The sequence below is a fragment of the Sorex fumeus genome, unplaced genomic scaffold (genome assembly GCF_029834395.1).
Source record: "Sorex fumeus unplaced genomic scaffold, SorFum_2.1 ptg000131l, whole genome shotgun sequence".
NCBI lineage: Eukaryota > Metazoa > Chordata > Mammalia > Eulipotyphla > Soricidae > Sorex > Sorex fumeus.
This window is the reverse complement of record NW_026606188.1, coordinates 12,205,176-12,225,288: the sequence shown is the minus strand read 5'-3', so window position 1 is coordinate 12,225,288 and position 20,113 is coordinate 12,205,176. Positions and strand designations below refer to the sequence as shown.

Sequence of the window (20,113 nt, the reverse complement as noted above, 5' to 3'; positions counted from 1 at the left end):
TGCTATTAGAATTAGTATACCTCAGGAAATAGTAGACCTCTGAAAATTGTATACCTTTGGAATTAGCATACCTCTGGAATTAGTATAACTCTGGAAACGGCATACCTCTGGAATTTAGTGTACCTCCGGAAGTCATATACCTTTGGAAAGACTAAGCAGCTCTGCTGGTCAGATTCTCCCACTCTTCGTTGTTTGTAGGTTCGTTCCATCCTTTATGGTAAAATGTCATTTAGAGTTAGATGCTTCAGGATTCAAGTTGTATTTGCCACTTCCCTTCCTTCTTGCCCCGCGGGCTCCCCTCATTTTCTCACATACCACTTCCACAGAATCAGACTTTGTTAAATCTTCTGTCTGGAGGATTTAATTTAGCATTCAGTTATACTCTTGGGAATTTCTCTTTGATATCCTCAGAAATAAGTTACCTCACTAACCATATCGGCTAATTGCAAGGTTGTATTGGGAAACTGAAGTTTAACCGAAAAAAAGGAATTTTACTACTAGGGAATTTTAAACCTTTCTCCTGTGATAGGACCAAAGAAGTAGTCATATGTTTATGAAATTACTTTATCACTTAAGTTTTAATATTAGTTTCAAATTTAATAATTCAAATGGATTCTCTGGTTGTATTTTATCAGTGTCTCTGTTACTGTCCTTCCGTTGTTCATTGATTTGCTCGAGTAGGCCCAGTAACGTCTCCATTGTGACAGTTGTTACTGTGTTTGGCATATTGAATATGTCACGGGTAGCTTGCCAAGCTTTGCTGTTTGGACGAGATACTCTCGGTAGCTTGCTGGACTCTCTGAGAGGGGCGGAGGAATCGAACTCGGGTCGACCATGTTGGCTGCGTGCAAGGCAAATGCCCTACCCGCTATGCTATCGCTCCAGCCCATTTTATCAATGAAATTGTTATAATAAGTGACCATTGGGCTCACACCTAACCTTAAAACAAGTTTTGTACTGCTTCAGTTTTAAAATAGAATTTCCACTTGTCAATCTCTGTATGTGAGTATATGTTGTATATGTGTACTACACAATACTTAGTGAAAATTGCTTAATACATGTATGGCTATGTTCATCATTTGATTAGCTTTTAGATGCTAGCATTTATTAAGGGATGAGCAAATTTACAATAAATTAATTCTCCTGTTTCTTTTACATTATCTAAATATTGAATTTCAATAAACTAAAGCAATGATATATCTAAAAAAAAAGGGAGAAAATGGAAGTAAAGTGGTTAAGTCATACCTAACGTATCATAGATCTTTTTAATAGGAACAAAAATGTAAGCCATTACTTCTATCTTTTCCTTTCATAATATTTTTATGAATAATTTATAAATCTTTTTTCCCCCAAGTCTGACTTTTCCAAATCCAGACTAAGACTAAGTAAGATAGAAGAATAAAAATTATGGAAGGTCAAATAAGCATTTAAGTGATCTGATTCTCACTGGACACTAATGGAATTTTAGACTTTTAGAAAATGATTAGTTATGAATTTCAGTGTCCTTGTTGACAAAAGGTCAGTTTTTGTAAAATTGTGATAAATTTTTTATGAGATTAAAAAAGTCACTGTGTTAGATTCTTATCACCATAAAACCTCACAGGAACGTTTCTGCTAAAATGATAACAGTATTGTGGCTGGGATCTTTTTTTTACAGTCTGTCATATGTATACAAATATTTAAAATATATACTTAAGTATTTACTGATTAATGTGATGTTTTAGGACTTCATGTGGCTATTGCCAAAACAAGGTTCACAGTAAATAGTCATTTTTGAATTTAGGCCTTTGGTAAATGGAAGTTTGTCTTTGCATTTTGCTACTTGTACATATTTTTAAAATTTTTTTCACACAGAAATTCAGTTTTATTTCTTTGTGCTTCTGATTTGCTTAATGAAATAATTGTATCATGATGCAAAATAAACCCACTGCTGTATTAATATGTTTTCTTAAATAATCCTATTTTTTCATAATATGGAAAAATAATATTTGTTACAGTTCTCTGTGGAATTGAAATCAGGTGTGCAATTAGGGTTAGCTTGAAGTATTTGATCAGCGTTATAATTAGTATAATTTTAGTCATAGGTTTGGTCCCTTTTCATGTGAAGTATATACTTATAGCATATTATCACTTAATCACTTAATCACTTAACTTCCCGTTAGTCGTCGATTTGCTCAAGCGGGCGCCAGTAATGTCTCCATTTGTCCCTGTCGCATGCTAGTGTAGCCCAATGGCATCTGTTCGCTCTGGGAACATGAAGAGCCTCAAACCGATCGTTCATGATCTTGATGAAGAGGTCTGACCATCTGGTAGGTGGGCGGCCACGCGGTCTTTTGACATCCCGTGGAATCCAGTCGGTAACAGCTTTAGTCCACGTAATAGCATATTATAAAAAGTAATAATTGATAATGACTGCAAGTGACAGTGTAAGTATAGCAGCCATACTTGCTTTAGTTGTTTAACGTGTTCTTGGTCCACCAGGGCAGGCATGTCTGCCGTAATAATTGTACTAGCTCTTTCCTTAGCGCATGGTTGTCCGATCATGGTTTTAAAGAAAACCATTTAAGCCTAAATCATCTGCGTTATGAGTTCATTTTAAAATTACTGAGGGCGGGGCAGAGTGATGGTACAGTGGGTAGGACGCTTGCCTTATATGCAGCCAACCTGGGTTCATTCCCTGACATCCTGTTTGTATGGTCCCTTGAGAAAACACGGAGTAAATCCTAGTAACCCCTGAGCACTACTGGGTGCGGTACCAACCACCCCAAAACCAACTAAATAAAAAATTACTAAAGATAAATTGTTTATAGTGCCTGAGGAACACAAAATGCGGATTTTACTGAAATTACTTAATCCATACCAAGTATTTTGACTTTGTATTTAGCAATTTTTCTTTTCTGTAGCTTATATTAATTAGTGTGTGGTTTTAAAAGTAAAGAAGGGATACTTCTATTTCAAAGGATAAGACTTTGTGGTATATTAATGGTGAGTGTACATCCTCCATCCTGTGAAGGATATAATACAGAAAAACAAAGAAGGTGAAAATGAAAAAGAATTTTTGTGTAGATTTTGAAGAATTGAACAGACAAAGCAATTTAATTCCATCCAGGTATTTAGATAACATTTCTTCCACTTAAGATTTTTATAGTTAGAGTACTTCACACACTATTTGCCAGTTGTCAGATGTGTGTGGCCAGGCCTTACCACGGCACCCCGTGGGGAAGTATATTACTTTCTTGTCGGGGACAGAGGCTCACGTGGCCATAGCCATGTCTGTCTGAGACTAGAATATCCTCTGAGCCATTCCTGTTTGTACCTGTTGGACTTTGAAGTGCAGTTTTCCCATTATCTTCCTTCCTTTAGATCCTTAAATGAATGGCTCCATCAGTCCTGGGCCTGCTGTCTATTGTAATTCTAGGGATGCCTAGTCCTTAAGTCTTACATTCCTTATATAACCAATAAAATGGATTTTCTCAATATCAAGTCATATCTATTCTGTCCAGCTTTCAGCCTCCATAATTCAGTGACCTATTTCCCCTTGGTTTCCAGTCTCGTTTGAAGGCTGAACTACTCAACTGGGGTCTGAAGTACAAATCGAAATGTTCCCAGGGTCTTGCTGTGACTTCTATGAGTTATTTCACCTGTAATCGTGGCTTGATGGGCAGGATCTGCCTTTATCTTCATGCTGCATTATTACTTAGTAGAACTTGAGGTTGCGCATATGCCAGCTACTGAGATAGCTCTGGTGTTGAAGGACTTTAGAGACTGGGAAGGCCGAATGATAGAAGCCCGTGGACACTCTGTAAATGTTCCTTTTTTGTTGTTGTTTTCTAGGCTATTGATGATTTAGTGGACTGGGGTAGCCTTCACTATTTGGGTCATTTCTCTAATGCTTTGCAAAGTCAGGGATGCATTCAGCTGATTATTGTCTCCTGCATGGTGGCAGGATATTGCTGTGGTACTACCCCTTGCCTAGAATCCATATGGCTCTTTGGCTGAACTTTTTAGAATTGAAACACATGGAAATATTTTGCTTTTTTGATCTAAAGCTCATTTAGGAGCTACCTATGTATATTGCATCATGAAGCTTTTGCATTTGGAAGATGAAGGCATTGTCACAACTCTGACTGCACACTGTGGAGAAAATAATCAAAGAATGATGTTCCTCCTGGAAAACTGGGAAGTAGACAACCTGTGTCCTTGATTCATGTTCTTTTGTTGTTTAGCATGTTCTTGGTCCACAAGAGCAGGCACTACCCACTGTACTTTTGTTTAGCTGGTTTTGGGGTAGTTGGTGCCACACCTGGTGGTGCTCAGGGGTTACTAGGAATTACCCCTTGTTTTCTCAAGGGACCATACAAACAGGATGTCGGGGAATGAACCCAGGTTGGCTACACGTAAGGCAAGTGCCCTACCCACTGTATTCTTTTTTTCGTTTAGTTTTGGGGGCCATTCCTGGCAGTGCTCAGAGTTACTTCTGACTCTGTACTCAGTGAGCACTCCTATAAGTGTTTGGCGGGGTTGGAAGGTGGTGAGGAGGCATATGGGATGCCAGGGCTTGAGTCCTGGTTGGTTGTTTGCAAGGCAGTTCCCTTACTGCTGTACTATATCTCCAGCCCCAGTAAGAAGACTGTAAATTGGTCCATGTGTCCGAAGTGAGATGAAGTTGTTATGTCGCAAATTTCCAATTTTTATTAACTATGGAAGCAAAATTTTGCAGTTGCTTTAGTTGAAAATCATGTCTTTAGCTTTGTAAAATAGCACTGAGCTCCTGTTGTTCGATTTGCTCAAGTGGGCCTAGAAATGTCTCCATTGTGAGACTTGTTGTTACTGTATTTGGCATGTTGAATACGTCACAGGTAGCTTGCCAGGCTTTGCCATGCGGGCGGGATACTCTTGGTAGCTTGCTGGGCTCTTCAAGAGGGGCAGAGGAATCGAACCCGGGTTGTTCACATGCAAGGCAAATGCCCTACCTGCTGTGCTAATGCTCCAGTCCAACTTTGTAAAGTACTTTTTCTTAATTTTAGCCATTGCCTCTTTGTGCCACCTAGAAAGAACATTTAAGTTTAAAATTTCTTGTCATTAATGAGATATCTTCTTACACCAGTGAGAATGGGACATATAAAAAATACTGGGAACTGTCTGCGTTGGTGGGGATGTGGTGAAAAGGAACTCTCTCCACAGCTGGTGGGAATGTTGTCTTGTTCAACCCTTGTGGAAAGCAGCATGGAATGTTCTCAGTAAAGTAAAAATTGAACTGCCATCTGACCCAGCAATTCTGGTGGTCTACCCCCAGAACACAGAAAACATTCAAAAGCACATATGCACACCATTGTTCATTCCAGCTAAGCAGCTAAGATGTAGGTGTCTGTGATAAATGAATGGATTATGGATTATGAAGATGTGATATGTATACGGTGGAATACTATGCAGCTGCAAGGAGTGGTGAAATCATGCAGTTCCCTGCAATGTGAATAGAGCTGGATAATATCATGTGAAGTGAAATAAGCCAAAAGGACAAACTCAGGACTGTCTCAGTTGCATGCAGCATATAGAATAACTGAGTGAGGGATTGCAGTGTGTTCATAGAGACTATCTGGATCACCACTGACCCGGAAGTACAGGGAAGAGAAGGACGAGATGGAAACCAGGACAGTTGAGCGGAGGAAGTCAGAAGACATGGATGGGGAGTAACGGGAAAGTGCCAAGGGCTTTGGGTGCATCAGTAATGTGTGTGTGTGTGTGTGGTGGGGGGGGTGGTCTAGCTAGCTATCCCAACTACAGAGGCAAAGCCCTGGGAACACAAGTGTTTTAAGTTTGTTTTAACCAAATTTAAAAATGTGCTCTCAAGATGGCTGGTGGGGGGCATTGCAAGGGATCCTGGGGACAGTAGTGGAGGGAACTTGACACTGGTGGTGGGACTTGTGCTAGGGCATTGGCTGTTTAAAATTAACTACAAATAAGTCTGTAAATCAGAGTGATTTAATAAAATTTTTTTAAAAAATCCCATAAACTATAATACTGCAACTGTATAATAGAACCCAGCCCAAGAGAACAGTGATTTAATGTTGTTAAGAATGTCATGTTCTTGAGCTGATTTGTCTGCTGTTGGTTGTTGTAATCATGTTTTCATGTTGGCTTCCACAGTACTTTCAAATAAACTTGTTCTCAACTTAATTGCTCTCTATAGAAAAAAGTTCTTTTTATAAAAAATGATTTTGTTTCAACACTGAGCCAAATGAACACTCACACACACACATGATTATGACAATGCCTCATTCACTCATTCATTTTTATTTTTGGAATTTCGGTTCTGTGCCAGGTCCTCTGCCAAGAATTAAGGTAGTGAATGGGATAGATGGGGATCATTGCAGTGTGAACTTGGAGAGAGGGTGGTGGGATGAAATTAGAACCAGAAAGGGAAAAGTCATTTAGGCAGTGCCGTACAGGTTGGAGTAGAGTTTGCGTTCCAGGGTGATTGGTAACGGAATTTTCAGTAGTGGACAGGTATCAATGTTACCTGATGGGTGGAGAGTAGCTTGGAGTAAAGAGTGGCAGGAAGATGTCCAATGGTACACTGCTGAAAATGCCTAGTTTTTATGAGAGAGATTTGCTCTGTACCAAAGATATAACTTCACGGTCGTCTTGGACTTGTAGCTGGAGGGTCTGCTTGTAAGATTTAATTGTGAGCTGTTTCTGAGATGATTCAATAATAATCATTAAGGGAACTTATTAAACGTATATATTTCTGGGTTCCGAGTAAGTATTGATTTAAGTATAGGAAAAAAGTTAGTTTTAGAAGTGTTCTGAGCAAGTATACTATTATATTATTTAGCAGGCTTAAACAGAATAATTCTACAATTATTCTGTAAAAGGCATTTTTTAAAAGGTAATTTACAGAAAGTAATTTCAGAAAGGTAAACATTTACTTTACCATTTTAGAACTAATACTATAAATTGTCTTCCTCTAGAAATGCTAGTAATCATTACCAGAAGTTGATTTTTCAACATAGATTACAAAACCCTTTTGGTTGAATCTCTCGTATTCTGAAACCTATCTCTTATCTGCAGTGTTTCAGGAAACTTTTAAGCTTTAAAACAAATGTGAATTTTGTCATCAAATTTACATACAAGTGATACTACATGGAAAGTATCATGTTAAGCGAAATGAGTCAGAAAGAGAGGGATAGACATAAAAAGATTGCATTCACCTGGGGGACATAAAGTAACAAAATAGGAGACTAACACCCAAGAATAGCCGAAATAAGTATCAGGAGGTTTACTCCATGGCTTTGACGCCAGCCACACACTCCAGGGGAAAAGGGAGCTCAGATAGAGAAAGGAGCACCAAATAAATCGTGTTGGGAGGATCCTCCCAGGATGGGAGGAGCATGCTGAAAGTAGACTACAGACCAAACATGATTGCCACTCAAGGCCTCTTTTGCAGACCACAACACCCCAAAGGAGAGAGAGAACAAAAGGGAATACCCTGCCACAAAGGCAGGGGGGGATGGGGGCATGGGGGGTGGGAGGGATACTGGGACCCGTAGTGGTGGAAAATGGGCACTGGTGGAGGGATGGGTGTTTGATCATTGTACAATTGAAACCCAAGCACAAAAATTTGAATATCTACAACTGTACCTCATGGTGTTTCACTAACAAAAATTAAAAAAAAAATAAATGTGAGTTTTGTCTCTTTGTATTACCAGAATTTATGTGAAAGTGTCTCCCCAGCTTCCCTTTCTCTTTATTTTTTCTTTAATTTTAATCCTCCCTCTATACATTCTTGGGTTACAAGGCTCCGCTTCTTTTGTTTTATAATTTATGACTGTCAATCCAGCTTCTTCAACACCTACCCTTCTCTACATTTCTCTCTTGGGAGAGTTCTTAAGATGCACAATATTATAATTGTTCTGGTACCATAGACTGGCCATCCAAAGGAGATGAAAAATCATTGATGATGCTACTCTTCATAATTTCATCGCCATCTAGAACTGTTTCTTAATCAGTTTTAAATTTCATTTGAGGCATCGTGATAGGGTTTCCTATGTACAACTGTCTGAACTTCACACCCTCCAGTGTTCACTTACCCCACCATTGACTCAGAGTACTGGCCTGCCCGGATGGGTAGAAAGCTTAGTTCGGCAGATAGAACTGTTGATCCTTCCTTGCTACTCTGCTTCTCTGAGGCTGCAGATCTCATTCAAATGCAAGATCTGATGCATGAAACTAGTCAAAGCCTAGTTTTTATGAGAGACTGAATCTAAGACTGAAGTTTAGTACTCCACTTTGCTATAAGGTAGTGGTTTGATTTCTGGGAAGTTAAACATTAATTGATTTATGTTAGCCACTCTTTTGGCCTATGATGAGGCTTTATGACAAGGAGGATCATCCCAGTTGGTAGGCAGAGAGCATGCAGTGTGACACACTGTATGGCCTTAGTAAATAAATGCTGCCGTTTTCAGTATACTGATCTTATTTGATACTCTTGTGAGCTCTTGGATTTTTATTGTTGTCATTGTTTGGAGGTTTGGGGCTGTACCTGGTGGTGCTTGGATCGCCATCAGCTCCTTGCTCAGAGATCACTTTGGGGACTGCCCAGGGAATCACACGTGCATCTAGAGGTTGATCCAGGGTTGATCACATGCTGGGCAAATGCTGGCCTGTCTGTATTGTCTCTGATACCTTTCTTCTCCTCTTTGACTATTAGAGACTCTTGGACTCCACCAAGTGTGAGATGATGTGGTCAAATTGAATTTCTAGATTCAGAAATTACAGAATCAAAAACTTGCATTTATAAATAGTAACTCTGCAAGTAAAATCAAGGGTCCTTAATCTCCTTTTCTTCTAGCCAGTATACATTTAGTCACTTATGGTCATTTATATCACACTGGTCATTTATATCACACTGGTCATTTATATCACACTTTCTCAGCCTCTTATCCGACCTCTTGCAAAGAGGAATTTCTATTGTTCCACTCTGATCTTAAAATAAACCCTCCTTAAGAGTTATGAGTGAGTGAAATTCCAGAATGTTTATGAGAACCAATATCCTCTTCCTTTTGCTTTGCGTCCCAGATTTCTGTTTTTTATTTGCCTGTTTGCCCTCAGAAGATTTCTGATGGAGTGCAGCTCTGAGGAGCTGATGAGAACCTACATGTTCTTACCTTTCCCTTTGGCCTTCTGCACTGCTGCTTTTTATTTGCTTCAGGTTTAGCAGCTAGAAAAAACTTCCTTCAGATTTATAAACAAAAGCACCACTGAATCTTTGTGCATATTTATATTATTCAGGCTTTTCATGGTCCTCTTGACTCTTAAGGCACAACAGACATTCTTTATTACCGATGCTTTTCTTTGTTGCAGCACTAAATGCACCCGCGTCTTTCTCATACAGATATAAAAATATACCTTAGCTTTTAGAGTGATGCCTTAGGGAGATGCTATTTTACTTGTGCCATGTGAAGAGATGGCATCGTTAAGTCAGAAGTTCATCTTCCTCTTCATCTCTCACATCCTAAAGATTGAAATCTGTTTTGCAAGTTGATGTCATTTCCCCATAATTTTCTAATGTTTTCTCCCACTCCAAATCCTCAGCTGTTTTTATTTGCACATAAACTCTTACTGTTCTCAAACTTCTCTGGTTTTCCCACAGTCCTGGAGTTAAACGTTAGGTTCCAGTAGAGTCTTTTCCATGGTGGAGCTTTAGATCTTTTGGTAGTATGTAGTCTTTCCAAGTCTTCAGTGATGCTAGGGCAATGAATAGTTCATGAAAAATAAATAAATCATTTTCCTTACTTCATGGTCTTCACTAAAATCAAGTTCCAAAGCACCCAGGATCTAAAGTTAGATCATGAAGAAATGGAAGATGAACCCAGGGAGATAGCTGACTGGCCTGGGGAATGTGGCTTGCAGGAGGCCCAGGTTGATCCCTGTACTGCATTAGTACCTTGAGCCCCACTGGGTGTATGACCCTAAGTACTACCAGGTATGATTCCCCAGGCTCATTTCCCAAAGAGATAAAAAAAAAAAATCAAGACCAGTCCAGAAATGGAGGAAAATATCTGTGAAGCAAATACAAATAAAAAATGTGTCCAGAATTTACAGTGGATTTGTTATCATTGCAAGCTAATAAGAAGAAAAGTAATCTATTTTAAAAAATTGGAAATAGGAAAACTCATATTTATGCATCTCAAAAGTTACTCTTAGATATGATCCAAGCAAGATGAAAATGGATGTTCTTTCAAAGAATGTTTTGTAAATGATCATAGTGAGGTTTTGAAAGAACGTTTTTAATTTGGTGAGCAAACATAAAGTAGTATGATTTTGCAATGGAATTCTGCTTAGGAGTCGAATCAGCTCACATAATAGCATGATGACCCTTGAAAACATAGTGCTGAAGAAAAAATATGGAAGGAAGAACTACATCTGCAATTTCGTATTCAGTCTTGTCTTTCCTAGGTAAATATAGGAAACAGAGAGATAGAAAGCAGATCAGTCTTTGTCTAAAGGTAGGGGTTGTGATTGCTTCCAGGCAGATGATGGCAGACTCCTAACACTGGATTGTGATGGTTGCATTATTGTATCACCTTACTAAAGCTCAGTGACATGATGCCCTTCAAATGGGTGAATTTTATGCTATATAAATTATGACCCAATAAAGGTGCTTTAAAATCTTCACTGTAGGAGCTAAAGAGATGGCTTCCACCCCCCACTCCCCCCCCAAAAAAAACCCAAAACCCCACAAATGAAATAATTCAATGCAGATGAAAATTCCTTGGGTCTGGGCAGGGTCTGAAAGTTTGCATTTTTGTTTGTTGCTCTTGACTGATCTTTTAAAATCAGCTCTTAGTTGTTTTTAAGTATTAGGATCTTTCAATACTGGTGAAGTACTGCTGGGTGAGGACTCCTTTGACTCTCTTCTGGGGTCCAGGGGTTTGCTGGGTCACACCTAACATGCCTAGGGGCTACTCCTGGCTCTGTGCTCAGAAATCCCTCCTGGCAGGGCTCCGGGGATCATCTATGGTGCTGTGACCAAACTAGAATTGTGTTGCCACAGTCATCGGCACTGTCTTGCTGGCTCCTGAGAACCCAGCTTGAATAGAAGGTGACTTTCAGCTCATCCCTGGCAGGGCTTTCAGAATCACAGCCTGTCCCTAGAAACTAAGCTGGAAAGCCCTTTAGGGAACTTGATGTACCTTCAGATTGAGAACCTACATCAAATGGGACCTTTTTCATAGAACATAGTGTGGGGTTGGAGAGATAGTACAGTGGGTAAGGCACTCGCCCTCTGTGAATGTGGTTTGTATTTCATCCCTGCATGGTCCCCTGATCCCTACCAGGAGTGACCCTGAGCACAGAGCCAGGAGTAAATCCCAAGCACTGCCAGGGATGACCCCCAAACCAAACAACAAACACCCAGTGAGTGGGAGGTAAGCTTCTGTCTGTCTCCCTTATTTGCATCCTGAAGGCCCCAAATTATGATCAGCATTTCATGGAAGAACCAGGAATGACTTGTTTGGGATTATTTTCTTGCACATACCTAACATGACTCCTGACTAAGAATGAGAGCAGAAGGTGGAGAACTTGAGCAAGAGCAGTAATAGCTGCAGTATTCTGAACAATTCCAGTGTGCCATGCACTTCACAGCACTTCATTTGTGTTCTTTATTCTCTTGTTTGACACTGAAAGGTCTGTCCTGTGACTTCCTTCTCATCAGAGAACCAGTGTCATCTCTAGAGGTGACAGAAGCTACTCAGAAATCTCACAATCATAGAGGCAGGCTGTGGGAGTGGGTCAGAGGGTGGGGGGTGGCGGGAGGGAAACTAGGGACATTGGTGGTGGGAAATGTGCACTGGTGAAGGGACGGGTGTTGGGACATTGTGTGACTGAAACCCAATGATGAACAACTTTGTAACTGTGTATCTCATGGTGATTCACTGTCACTGTCACTGTCACTGTCCTCCTGTTGTTCATTGATTTTCTCGAGTGGGCCCAGTAATGTCTCCATTGTGACACTTGTTACTGTGTTTGGCATATCGAATACCGTGTGGGTGAGATACTCTCAGTAGCTTGCTGGGCTCTCCAAGAGGGACTGAGGAGTTGAAACTGGGTCGGCCAGTGATTCAATTAAAAAAATGAAAAATCTCAGCTAGGAAGTACATGCCTGGGATTGAAAATGAGGTCATTGGACTCCAGAGTCTAGAGAACCTGACACCAGCACACATCTCCTATAATCCCCCCTTTCTTGTCTCTTGACCTTGAGCCTCACAATCATGACTGATGTCCTGTCCTTGAAAATGGAGCCAGTCCCCACCCAAATTTTAGACTCCTATTTTATTAGTCTATTGTAACCCACCCAAGCCTAGTAAAGATTGTTTTTGTGCCACAGAGACGTAGAGCTGTTTGGGGGCTGGGGTGATAGTACATGCAGCAGGTAGGGTGCTTGCTTTGCATGCTGCCGAACCCGTACGGTTCCCTCCTCAAACCCTGCTAGCGTGATCCTTGAGCACCCCTGATTCCCCCCACCTCCCCCAAACAAAACAGAAAGCCTAGTGGTCCTCTGGAGCTTACTTATTTGGATTGCTTGAGCTAAAGGAGGAAGATAAGACACACCAAGAAAGTTTTTAATTCCCGTTTTCTTCTCTTGAGGGCCCTAACCTCCTTCAATCTGATCTTGAGTCCTTAATCCTTCTGTTCCTCTTCCCTCTTGAAAGATAGAGGAAATTCTTGATGCTCCAGTGAGATTAAGCAGGGTGTTTAACCAGTTAACCACATGTATTTAACCTCTGTTATCTCCCTCACCTATTTAAAATGGAGATTGGGTTTTATTAAAGCTGCAGGCAATGTTAATGCCTTAAATATTCTTTGTGAACATAATGTTTTTCAAAGTCCAGTGTCAGGAAGGTGCATTGTTAATTTATCACCGGTACTCTTAGTCTTAATATGCTGAGGCATACTTTCCAGGGCAGAATTAATCTTTGTTCAGATCTGTATCAGCGATACCATTGGTTTTTATTACTTTATAAAAATGTTCGTGTGATTGTTTCCGAGCAGTGCTCCCCACCTACCTTTATTTTCAAGTATCTCTTCAGGATAAATGAGGAGGATACGAAGTACTGAGTGCTAGTATTAAAGCAAATGCGAAGGGAGATGTAAGCCACTGCTGTTTGGAAACTAACATGTTTGGAAACTAACAAAGATGTTTAATTTGATTTCTTTTTGGTTCTGAGTGAAGTGAATTTAAAGGAAAGCTCAGTACAGAGAATATTATTTGGACCTTCTTTTAAAAGTGCAACTTTGTGGAGCAGTGAAGAAAACCTTAGCCTCCAGATAATTTGATGTCCTGGTGACTTTTGTGATAGGTGGGAAGTCTGATGAGAGTGCAGTCAGAGGAGAAAAATGTGTGCACTAGTTTGCTGAAGTTGCTGTAACAAAACACCCCTTACTTCATGGCTTACACCACACACTGACTCTCACAGGTCCCATCAGAGGCTGGCAGTCTGAGATCCCAGCACTGCTGCGAGTGCCCTGTTTGCCCTGTGTCACCTCAGAGATTCTGCCCCAGCCCCCAGCCCCTGCATTTCTCTGATTTTACAGACAGTCTGGAGTTCCTTGTCCTGGGCAGTATAATGTTATACTCAAGTCATTTCCCGGTCTATGCATCTGGGTGTCAGTTTCTGTTTTTTCCTGAGGGTTCCAGTACAGTTCTAATCTACTCCCTGCTTATACTGAAATGGCCCTGTTTCCACATAGTGTCACCCTGAGACGCTCCAGAGTTAGAACTTTGAGATGTGAGTTGTAGGGAGATGCGGTTCAGTTATTTGGTAATAAAAGAAAAAGCAGAGGTAGGAATGTGTGCTCAATAGAACTGGACCTAGAGTGACTATTCCATGAAAGTAGCCAGTTATAAAAAACCCTAAAATAGGCAGTTTCAGTTACAAACGTATCCAGGATAGGAAGATTCAGAGTGATATCAGGGTGGGACCAGGAAGTGACCGATAATTTCTGTGATGGTGATGAATGTGTTCTGGAGGTAGGTATTGGTTTGTTGTAGATTCCTTTGAAAATACTAAAAACTAAGAACTGTACTTTCCCTGTAAAGAGCTGTATTTTACAGTCCGTGAAATACTTTCAACTCTGTGTGCGCTGAGGTGCTGAGAGGGGGGTGGGGGGGGAATGGAGGTAGCTGGAGGTAACTGCAACGGTTTCTTTGAGGCATTTTCTTTGGAGATGTAAAACAAGATGGCATTATAGAAGGAAGAGAATGAGGGGTCAAGCAGAATTATTTCAGTAAATGACAGAAGATATTACAGCATTTTAACATATTGATTCATGTAACCCAGTGAAAGTGGCAACACAACTATTATGGGGAGGCTGGAGGGGGTTTTCAGGAGCCCAACCCTTGTCCCCAGAGCACCAGCTGAATGGAGCTTTCCTTGTCTCTTTCTCTAGGTGACAGACCAGTCAGTGAAAGCATTTGCTGACCATTGTCCTGAGCTTCAGTATGTTGGTTTCATGGGCTGTTCAGTTACTTCCAAAGGCGTCATCCACCTAACCAAGGTAAGTGCTCTCGCTGCGTCTGCGTCTCATTTGTAAGCCCCGTTCCCATCATATCATGCCCTTGCATCGTTAAACACACTGAAGGGGGGAGGGGCCAAGAGATGATAAGACATGGTGGGATAAGCAGCTTGTCTGGGGTTGGCTGACCCCTCGTTCATTCTATTCCAGCATCACATATGGTCCCCTGAGCTCTGTCAGGGTCACTCCTAAACACAGAGCCAGGAAAGGTCCCTGAGCACTGGACGTGGTTCCCCACACAATGCTGTGAATGAGGAAATACTTGAAGTGTATTAGCTTGTGATAAAAAAAAAAATTGAGATTGGTTTAAGGCAACCAAAACCAAACCTTTCTGACATGGCACGCCTAAGCCACGGCACGGCAAACCTAAGTCAAAGCCTCCTAAACACTTGACCCACGGTCTCTGTTTCAGGAAAACAAACAAGAAAACCATCATCATCCCTTGACAATCTACTCTGCTGAAGGAGCAAACAGCGGGGCACCCTCCGTTGCATCCTCACTGCTGCTGTCTGTCCCACTCATCCTAGCGCCCCTTGGGGGCCATGTCTCCCACTTTGGGAAATAGGCTGTTAGCAAATACCTTTTCTTTGCTGATGGGCGTGAAAGATATGAACGAAACAAATACACGGGACAAGAATTGCTCAACGTCGAGTTAATACGTTGTATTTAAAAAATCTTTTTAATTGGCTTTTTTAAAAGAAGAATTTTGGCTCACACCCAGCTGTGCTCAGGACTTACTCCTGGCTCTGTGTTCAGGGATCACAACTGGAAATGCTCAGGGGACCATATGAAGTCTTGGGGATTAAATCCGGGTCAGCTGCGTGCAGGATAAGGTCATTACCCATTCCACGATCTTGAAACTCTCGATTGATGTTTTAACTGCTCATGTAACACTAGTTTCTTTGAACATTTTACTTTTGGTGGGTGGAGGGAGTTCGGGCCATATCCAGCAGTGCTTGGTGGCTACTCTCACCTCTGCTTAGGGGCCACCCCTGATAGTCTTGGTGGTGGCCAGGCAAGCACATGGTCCTGTGGATCAAATGGGGGTCAGCTGCATTCAAGGCAATTAACAGTATTTCTTGATTATGAAGTGAAGATGCCCTGTGCAGTGCATTTAGTTAAGCATAGGTGAGGCGAGGAGAGGTGATTGTCTCTGAAAAATTAACCTTTAAGCTAAGAGTTTTCTTACATGTCAAATACATAAAATTTTAGCAAAGATGAAAATGTTGATTCTTTTGTAATATCTCACTGTGTCATCACCACTTTTCAAGGTATCAATTAATTTGTAGGAGCAACTTCTTTCTTGCCTTTAATGGAAAAACTGGCTCATAAGCTTTAAACTGTGTAGTATCTGAGTTTGCAACTCCCCATGCACGGCTTAGGAGGGTGGATTTGAGCCTTGCCTCTTCGGTCTAAGCTCTGAGGTTTGTTTTCTTCTAACCCGCTTCATTTCTTAGGACCATGCTATGTTCGTAGCACACTGCTGAATAAAACAGGTATGATCCCAGGTCTCTCCACCTTGTCCCTTCAGGTCTCTTAAAGCTTATAGTTTAGTGGAAAGTAACACTTTTCAGTCTTTCCTAGGAAAAGAATACATGTTTGTGAATTCCCCAGGACTATGGCCAGAGGCCTCAGGGAGGGCTAGAGCTCTGCTGTCAGCTTACTTGTGATCTTGGCTCTGCACTTAGTAGCTAGATGGGCCAAGTATTTTTCAGTATATAATTAAGTGATATATGCAAAGTATTTGCCTCAATTTTAAGATCACAGTGAATGCTAAGTAAATACTCCCTACTAATATTAAAATTGATACTATGCTATCAAAATTGCGGAAAGTCAGAGCAAGCTTTGAGAAAACATGGAATCACTGCTGTAGTGTATCTGAAAAAGAGCCTGTGATTTTCTTATGTCTGATTAGCTTTAATTATCATCTGAGGATCACAGCCTAAGCTAGTGGAGAGGATCAGCCCGTTATTCTCAATTATTCCTCTATCAGAAAATTTCAGGCTAACCAAGACCATATGTGGCCATCCTTTTTTAAATTCATTTTCTATAACCTTGGCCTGAAATCTTGGTATAAGGATGTTTTTCTAGTTACATCTAATGCTTTTATGGGGTAGAGTAGAAATGCCTTTGGAGGAACAGATTGTGCACGACAAGTGTTATGACCATATGTGGGATTTTACGATCACTTGAAATTGTACTCATTAAGGACAAAACAAGACTTATTAGATCAGTAAGTGCTTCCCTGAGCATTTTGAAATAGCCAAAAATTATGGTACACTGGTACTTAAAAAGATCAGAATTATTCTCTGTGAAAAAATAGCAGCTACAGCAAATGTCTATGTTGGAAGGCTCAATTTTGCTGAGGAGGTTCTTAAGATCACAGGCCAAGATTGCTGGTTTGGCCTGTCAGCACTCAGAGTCTATTGGCCTCGTATCATAGCTGATCCACAAAGTTTTGAAGATCATCTTTGTTGCTCAGGAAAGTCTTTGATGAGAGGATTGGTCTATGGCAAAACGTTTCACTTCCCAAATTCAGGGAAAGTCAAGATGGCATTTTAAACGTGCCTAGGTTTTCTAAGTATGTTAATTGCTTTATCTCTTAAGAACAATGGCAGGTCTTATGTTTCAACAAAACAAAAACTTTTTGCGTAAAATGTTTGTGTTTTGCCAGTGTTCCATACTAAGGGTTATAGCAAATGTCATTTACATAGATTTTATATAAGTGCTTCTAGAAAGTTATCCTACTCTTTTTAGCATCATGCTGATAATTTGAAAACAAATGGGAAATGTGAGAGCCTGTTTGTTGAGCGCTTTTGATTTAAATATGTTTAATGTTCTATGTTCTATGTTTAATGTTTAATGTTCTATGGCTGGAGCGATAGCACAGCGGGTATGGGGTTCGCCTTACAAGCGGCCAACATGGCCGACCCGAGTTCAATTCCTCCGCCCCTCTCGGAGAGCCCGGCAAGCTACCGAGAGTATCTCGCCCGCAAGGCAGAGCCTGGCAAGCTCCCCGTGACGTATTCGATATGCCAAACACAGTAACAACAAAGTCTCCAATGGAGACGTTACTGGGCCCACTCGAGCAAGTCGACGATCACGGGAGGGCCTTTACCTTTACCTTTAATGTTATATGATTTAGAAATATCTACGTTATTACTTTATTAAGTGTCCCATGTGACAGGTGGCATAGAAATCTGTGTACCTGGAAATAAAAACTGTGCCTTAGTTTCCTGTGCATTTTCCAGGATTTAGTTCTCTCTCATTAGGGTTTGTTATTCCCAGAAGAATAAATGAATTTCGGAGTTGTTGGCCTAGTAGGGATTTTACAGTATTCTTGCTGAAATTAAGAAATGTCATGACTTTAGTATGATGCAGTCTGGGTTGGGCTTTGGTGAAAGAGTGTTCAGCCAAAGCTCAGAAGGACAGAAGACAGGGAATATTTGGGAGAATAGTATGATCCTGTCACTGCGGTCCTTTGAGCTAAATTTTACTTTGAATTTCTCAGCCTTAGTTAGACGCATAGATATTTTTATTATTTACTGACTTCACACCCTTTGTCTTCAGTTGGTATTAGGAGAAGAAATCTTTGTTTTTAGGTGTTAAACTCTATGAATATGAGTACAGGAGTAGGTAAGACAGAAAACAATGGTTGAGAAGATCAAGTCAAGTTTATCGACTGTTTTTGGTGCATGTCTGGGTATTTTAGTTGTTTTCTAAGAACCAATGTCGAGGACTTCCCTTCACCAGTGCACATTTTCCACCACCAAGAACCCCAGTCAACCCCTCCCCCAATCGCAAGCCTACCCCTCTACCCCTGCCTGCCTTCCTGTATGGAAGATAATTTCCACATACTCTCTCCTTACTTTGGTTACATTCAACATTTCAACACCAGTCCCACCATTATTATTTGGAATTTTCCCCCACCATCAGACCTGCCGAAAAGGCAAGGCTAGACAATTTGTTTTGTATTGCTGGGTATGAATATCATATGATGTTGTGGCCACGCAGTCTTGGAATTCTAAACTTTTAATAATTAGGGTCTGGAGAGATCTCTGCCAAGAACCGCTTGGTTCCGAGATTTGTTTGTGTGTCTCTGGGGTCATGGCCATCAAGGAGCTTAATAAGTAGCTGAAGGGGGGGGGGGGGGCATTCATGGGCAGGAAAGGAGAAGGGCCAGCTCCTCCCCTATCCCCTGAGGGCTGGTGTTTGCTGTTATTGCTGGCCCGTACCTGGGTTTTCCAATGAGTTCTGGAAGATGGTGGCTGCCGGGATTCCCGGGGAACAGGAGGAGGGATGGCACCTGCTCCCATCTGGAGTGACCCAGAGAAAGTGGCCTAATGCAAAGTCCAGAGGCATTTCTGACAAGAACTGTTCAGTGCTGAGATTCATTTGGTTGTCAGAAGTAATTCTTAATATTTAGTGGTTAGTCCTTAAATATCATTTAGGACGTGTCAGAATGACCCATAAACCTAATGTGAATCACAAAGGCCAAAACTGGGATATTTTGAGCATCAAAAAGGAAAAATTACTCCAAGGCATTAAAACAATCCCAATATATAAAAAGTTAAGAATGTATAATAATATCTAGAAACCAAAACAAAGATGTGCTTCTTTGCCTGACTATAAAGAAGTAACAAGGATTCAATTTATTCTTCCCAAACCAACATAAAAACTAAGATAGATATTAATATTAAACAAATATTAGGCAATCAACCAAATATTCTGTATTTTTGGAGAATGGTGGGCAGTCACACGTGGACCCAGCTTTGTGATCTGTGCTCTCTCCCTGGGGTGCCAGTAACGTGTGGTGTCGGGAGCAAATCCAGGCCTCCCACATGCAAAATATGCTCCCAGGCCTTCAAGCTCTCGGTCTAAGCTTATTTTAAAAACATTATCAGTAGAGATACATATTTGAATATTTACTGAGAAAATAGTACAATGTTTGGGATTTGGTTCAAAATATTAGAAAATGGATTAAAAAAGTGGGTAGAAAAAAGTGGGTAAAGGAGACAATAAGATTGGCAAAATTTAGATAATGGCTCAGAGTTTTAGGGCATGGGAGTTTCGTATACTAGACACATTACTTTTGCTTATTTTTGAAAATTTCCATAAAATAAAACATTAGGATGTCAAAAAGTTAAAAATATTAACACAAGAAAATCATACTTCTAAAGAATGTATAACAAGGAAGATTATGATTACTATATGTTAACTCAGTTGAACAAATAGACCTACTGAATTGGAAATGTCAACGTGCTGATTTATTTTTACTTGAGGTTGGAGAACAAGCCTCAGAATTGTTGTAGGTTCAGAAATATAATACCTCAGATATATATGAATTAATATCAGGTCCGCTCAGATCAGTATGACTGCTGTTCTGATATAAATTAATTCATTTTAACAACTTAAAATAACTTTTTATTTTAATAACAAGACATTATTTTAAATTACTCTTAAGATGGTGAAGAATTTTTGAACAAAAGTCATTTTATTATGTGAAAGTGCTATTTCATACACATTACATTACCTA

At 40.5% G+C, this 20,113-nt stretch overlaps 1 protein-coding gene across 1 annotated transcript in view; it reads left to right on the top strand.

Annotated features, from left to right (window-relative positions):
* The window catches only part of FBXL17 (F-box and leucine rich repeat protein 17), a 538,170-nt gene that overhangs the window by 148,311 nt on the left and 369,746 nt on the right, over window positions 1-20,113 (top strand). The window contains exon 5 of the mRNA XM_056139026.1: window positions 14,452-14,559. Coding sequence (XP_055995001.1) covers window positions 14,452-14,559 — 108 coding nt within the window. The remainder of the gene's footprint in view (window positions 1-14,451; window positions 14,560-20,113) is intronic.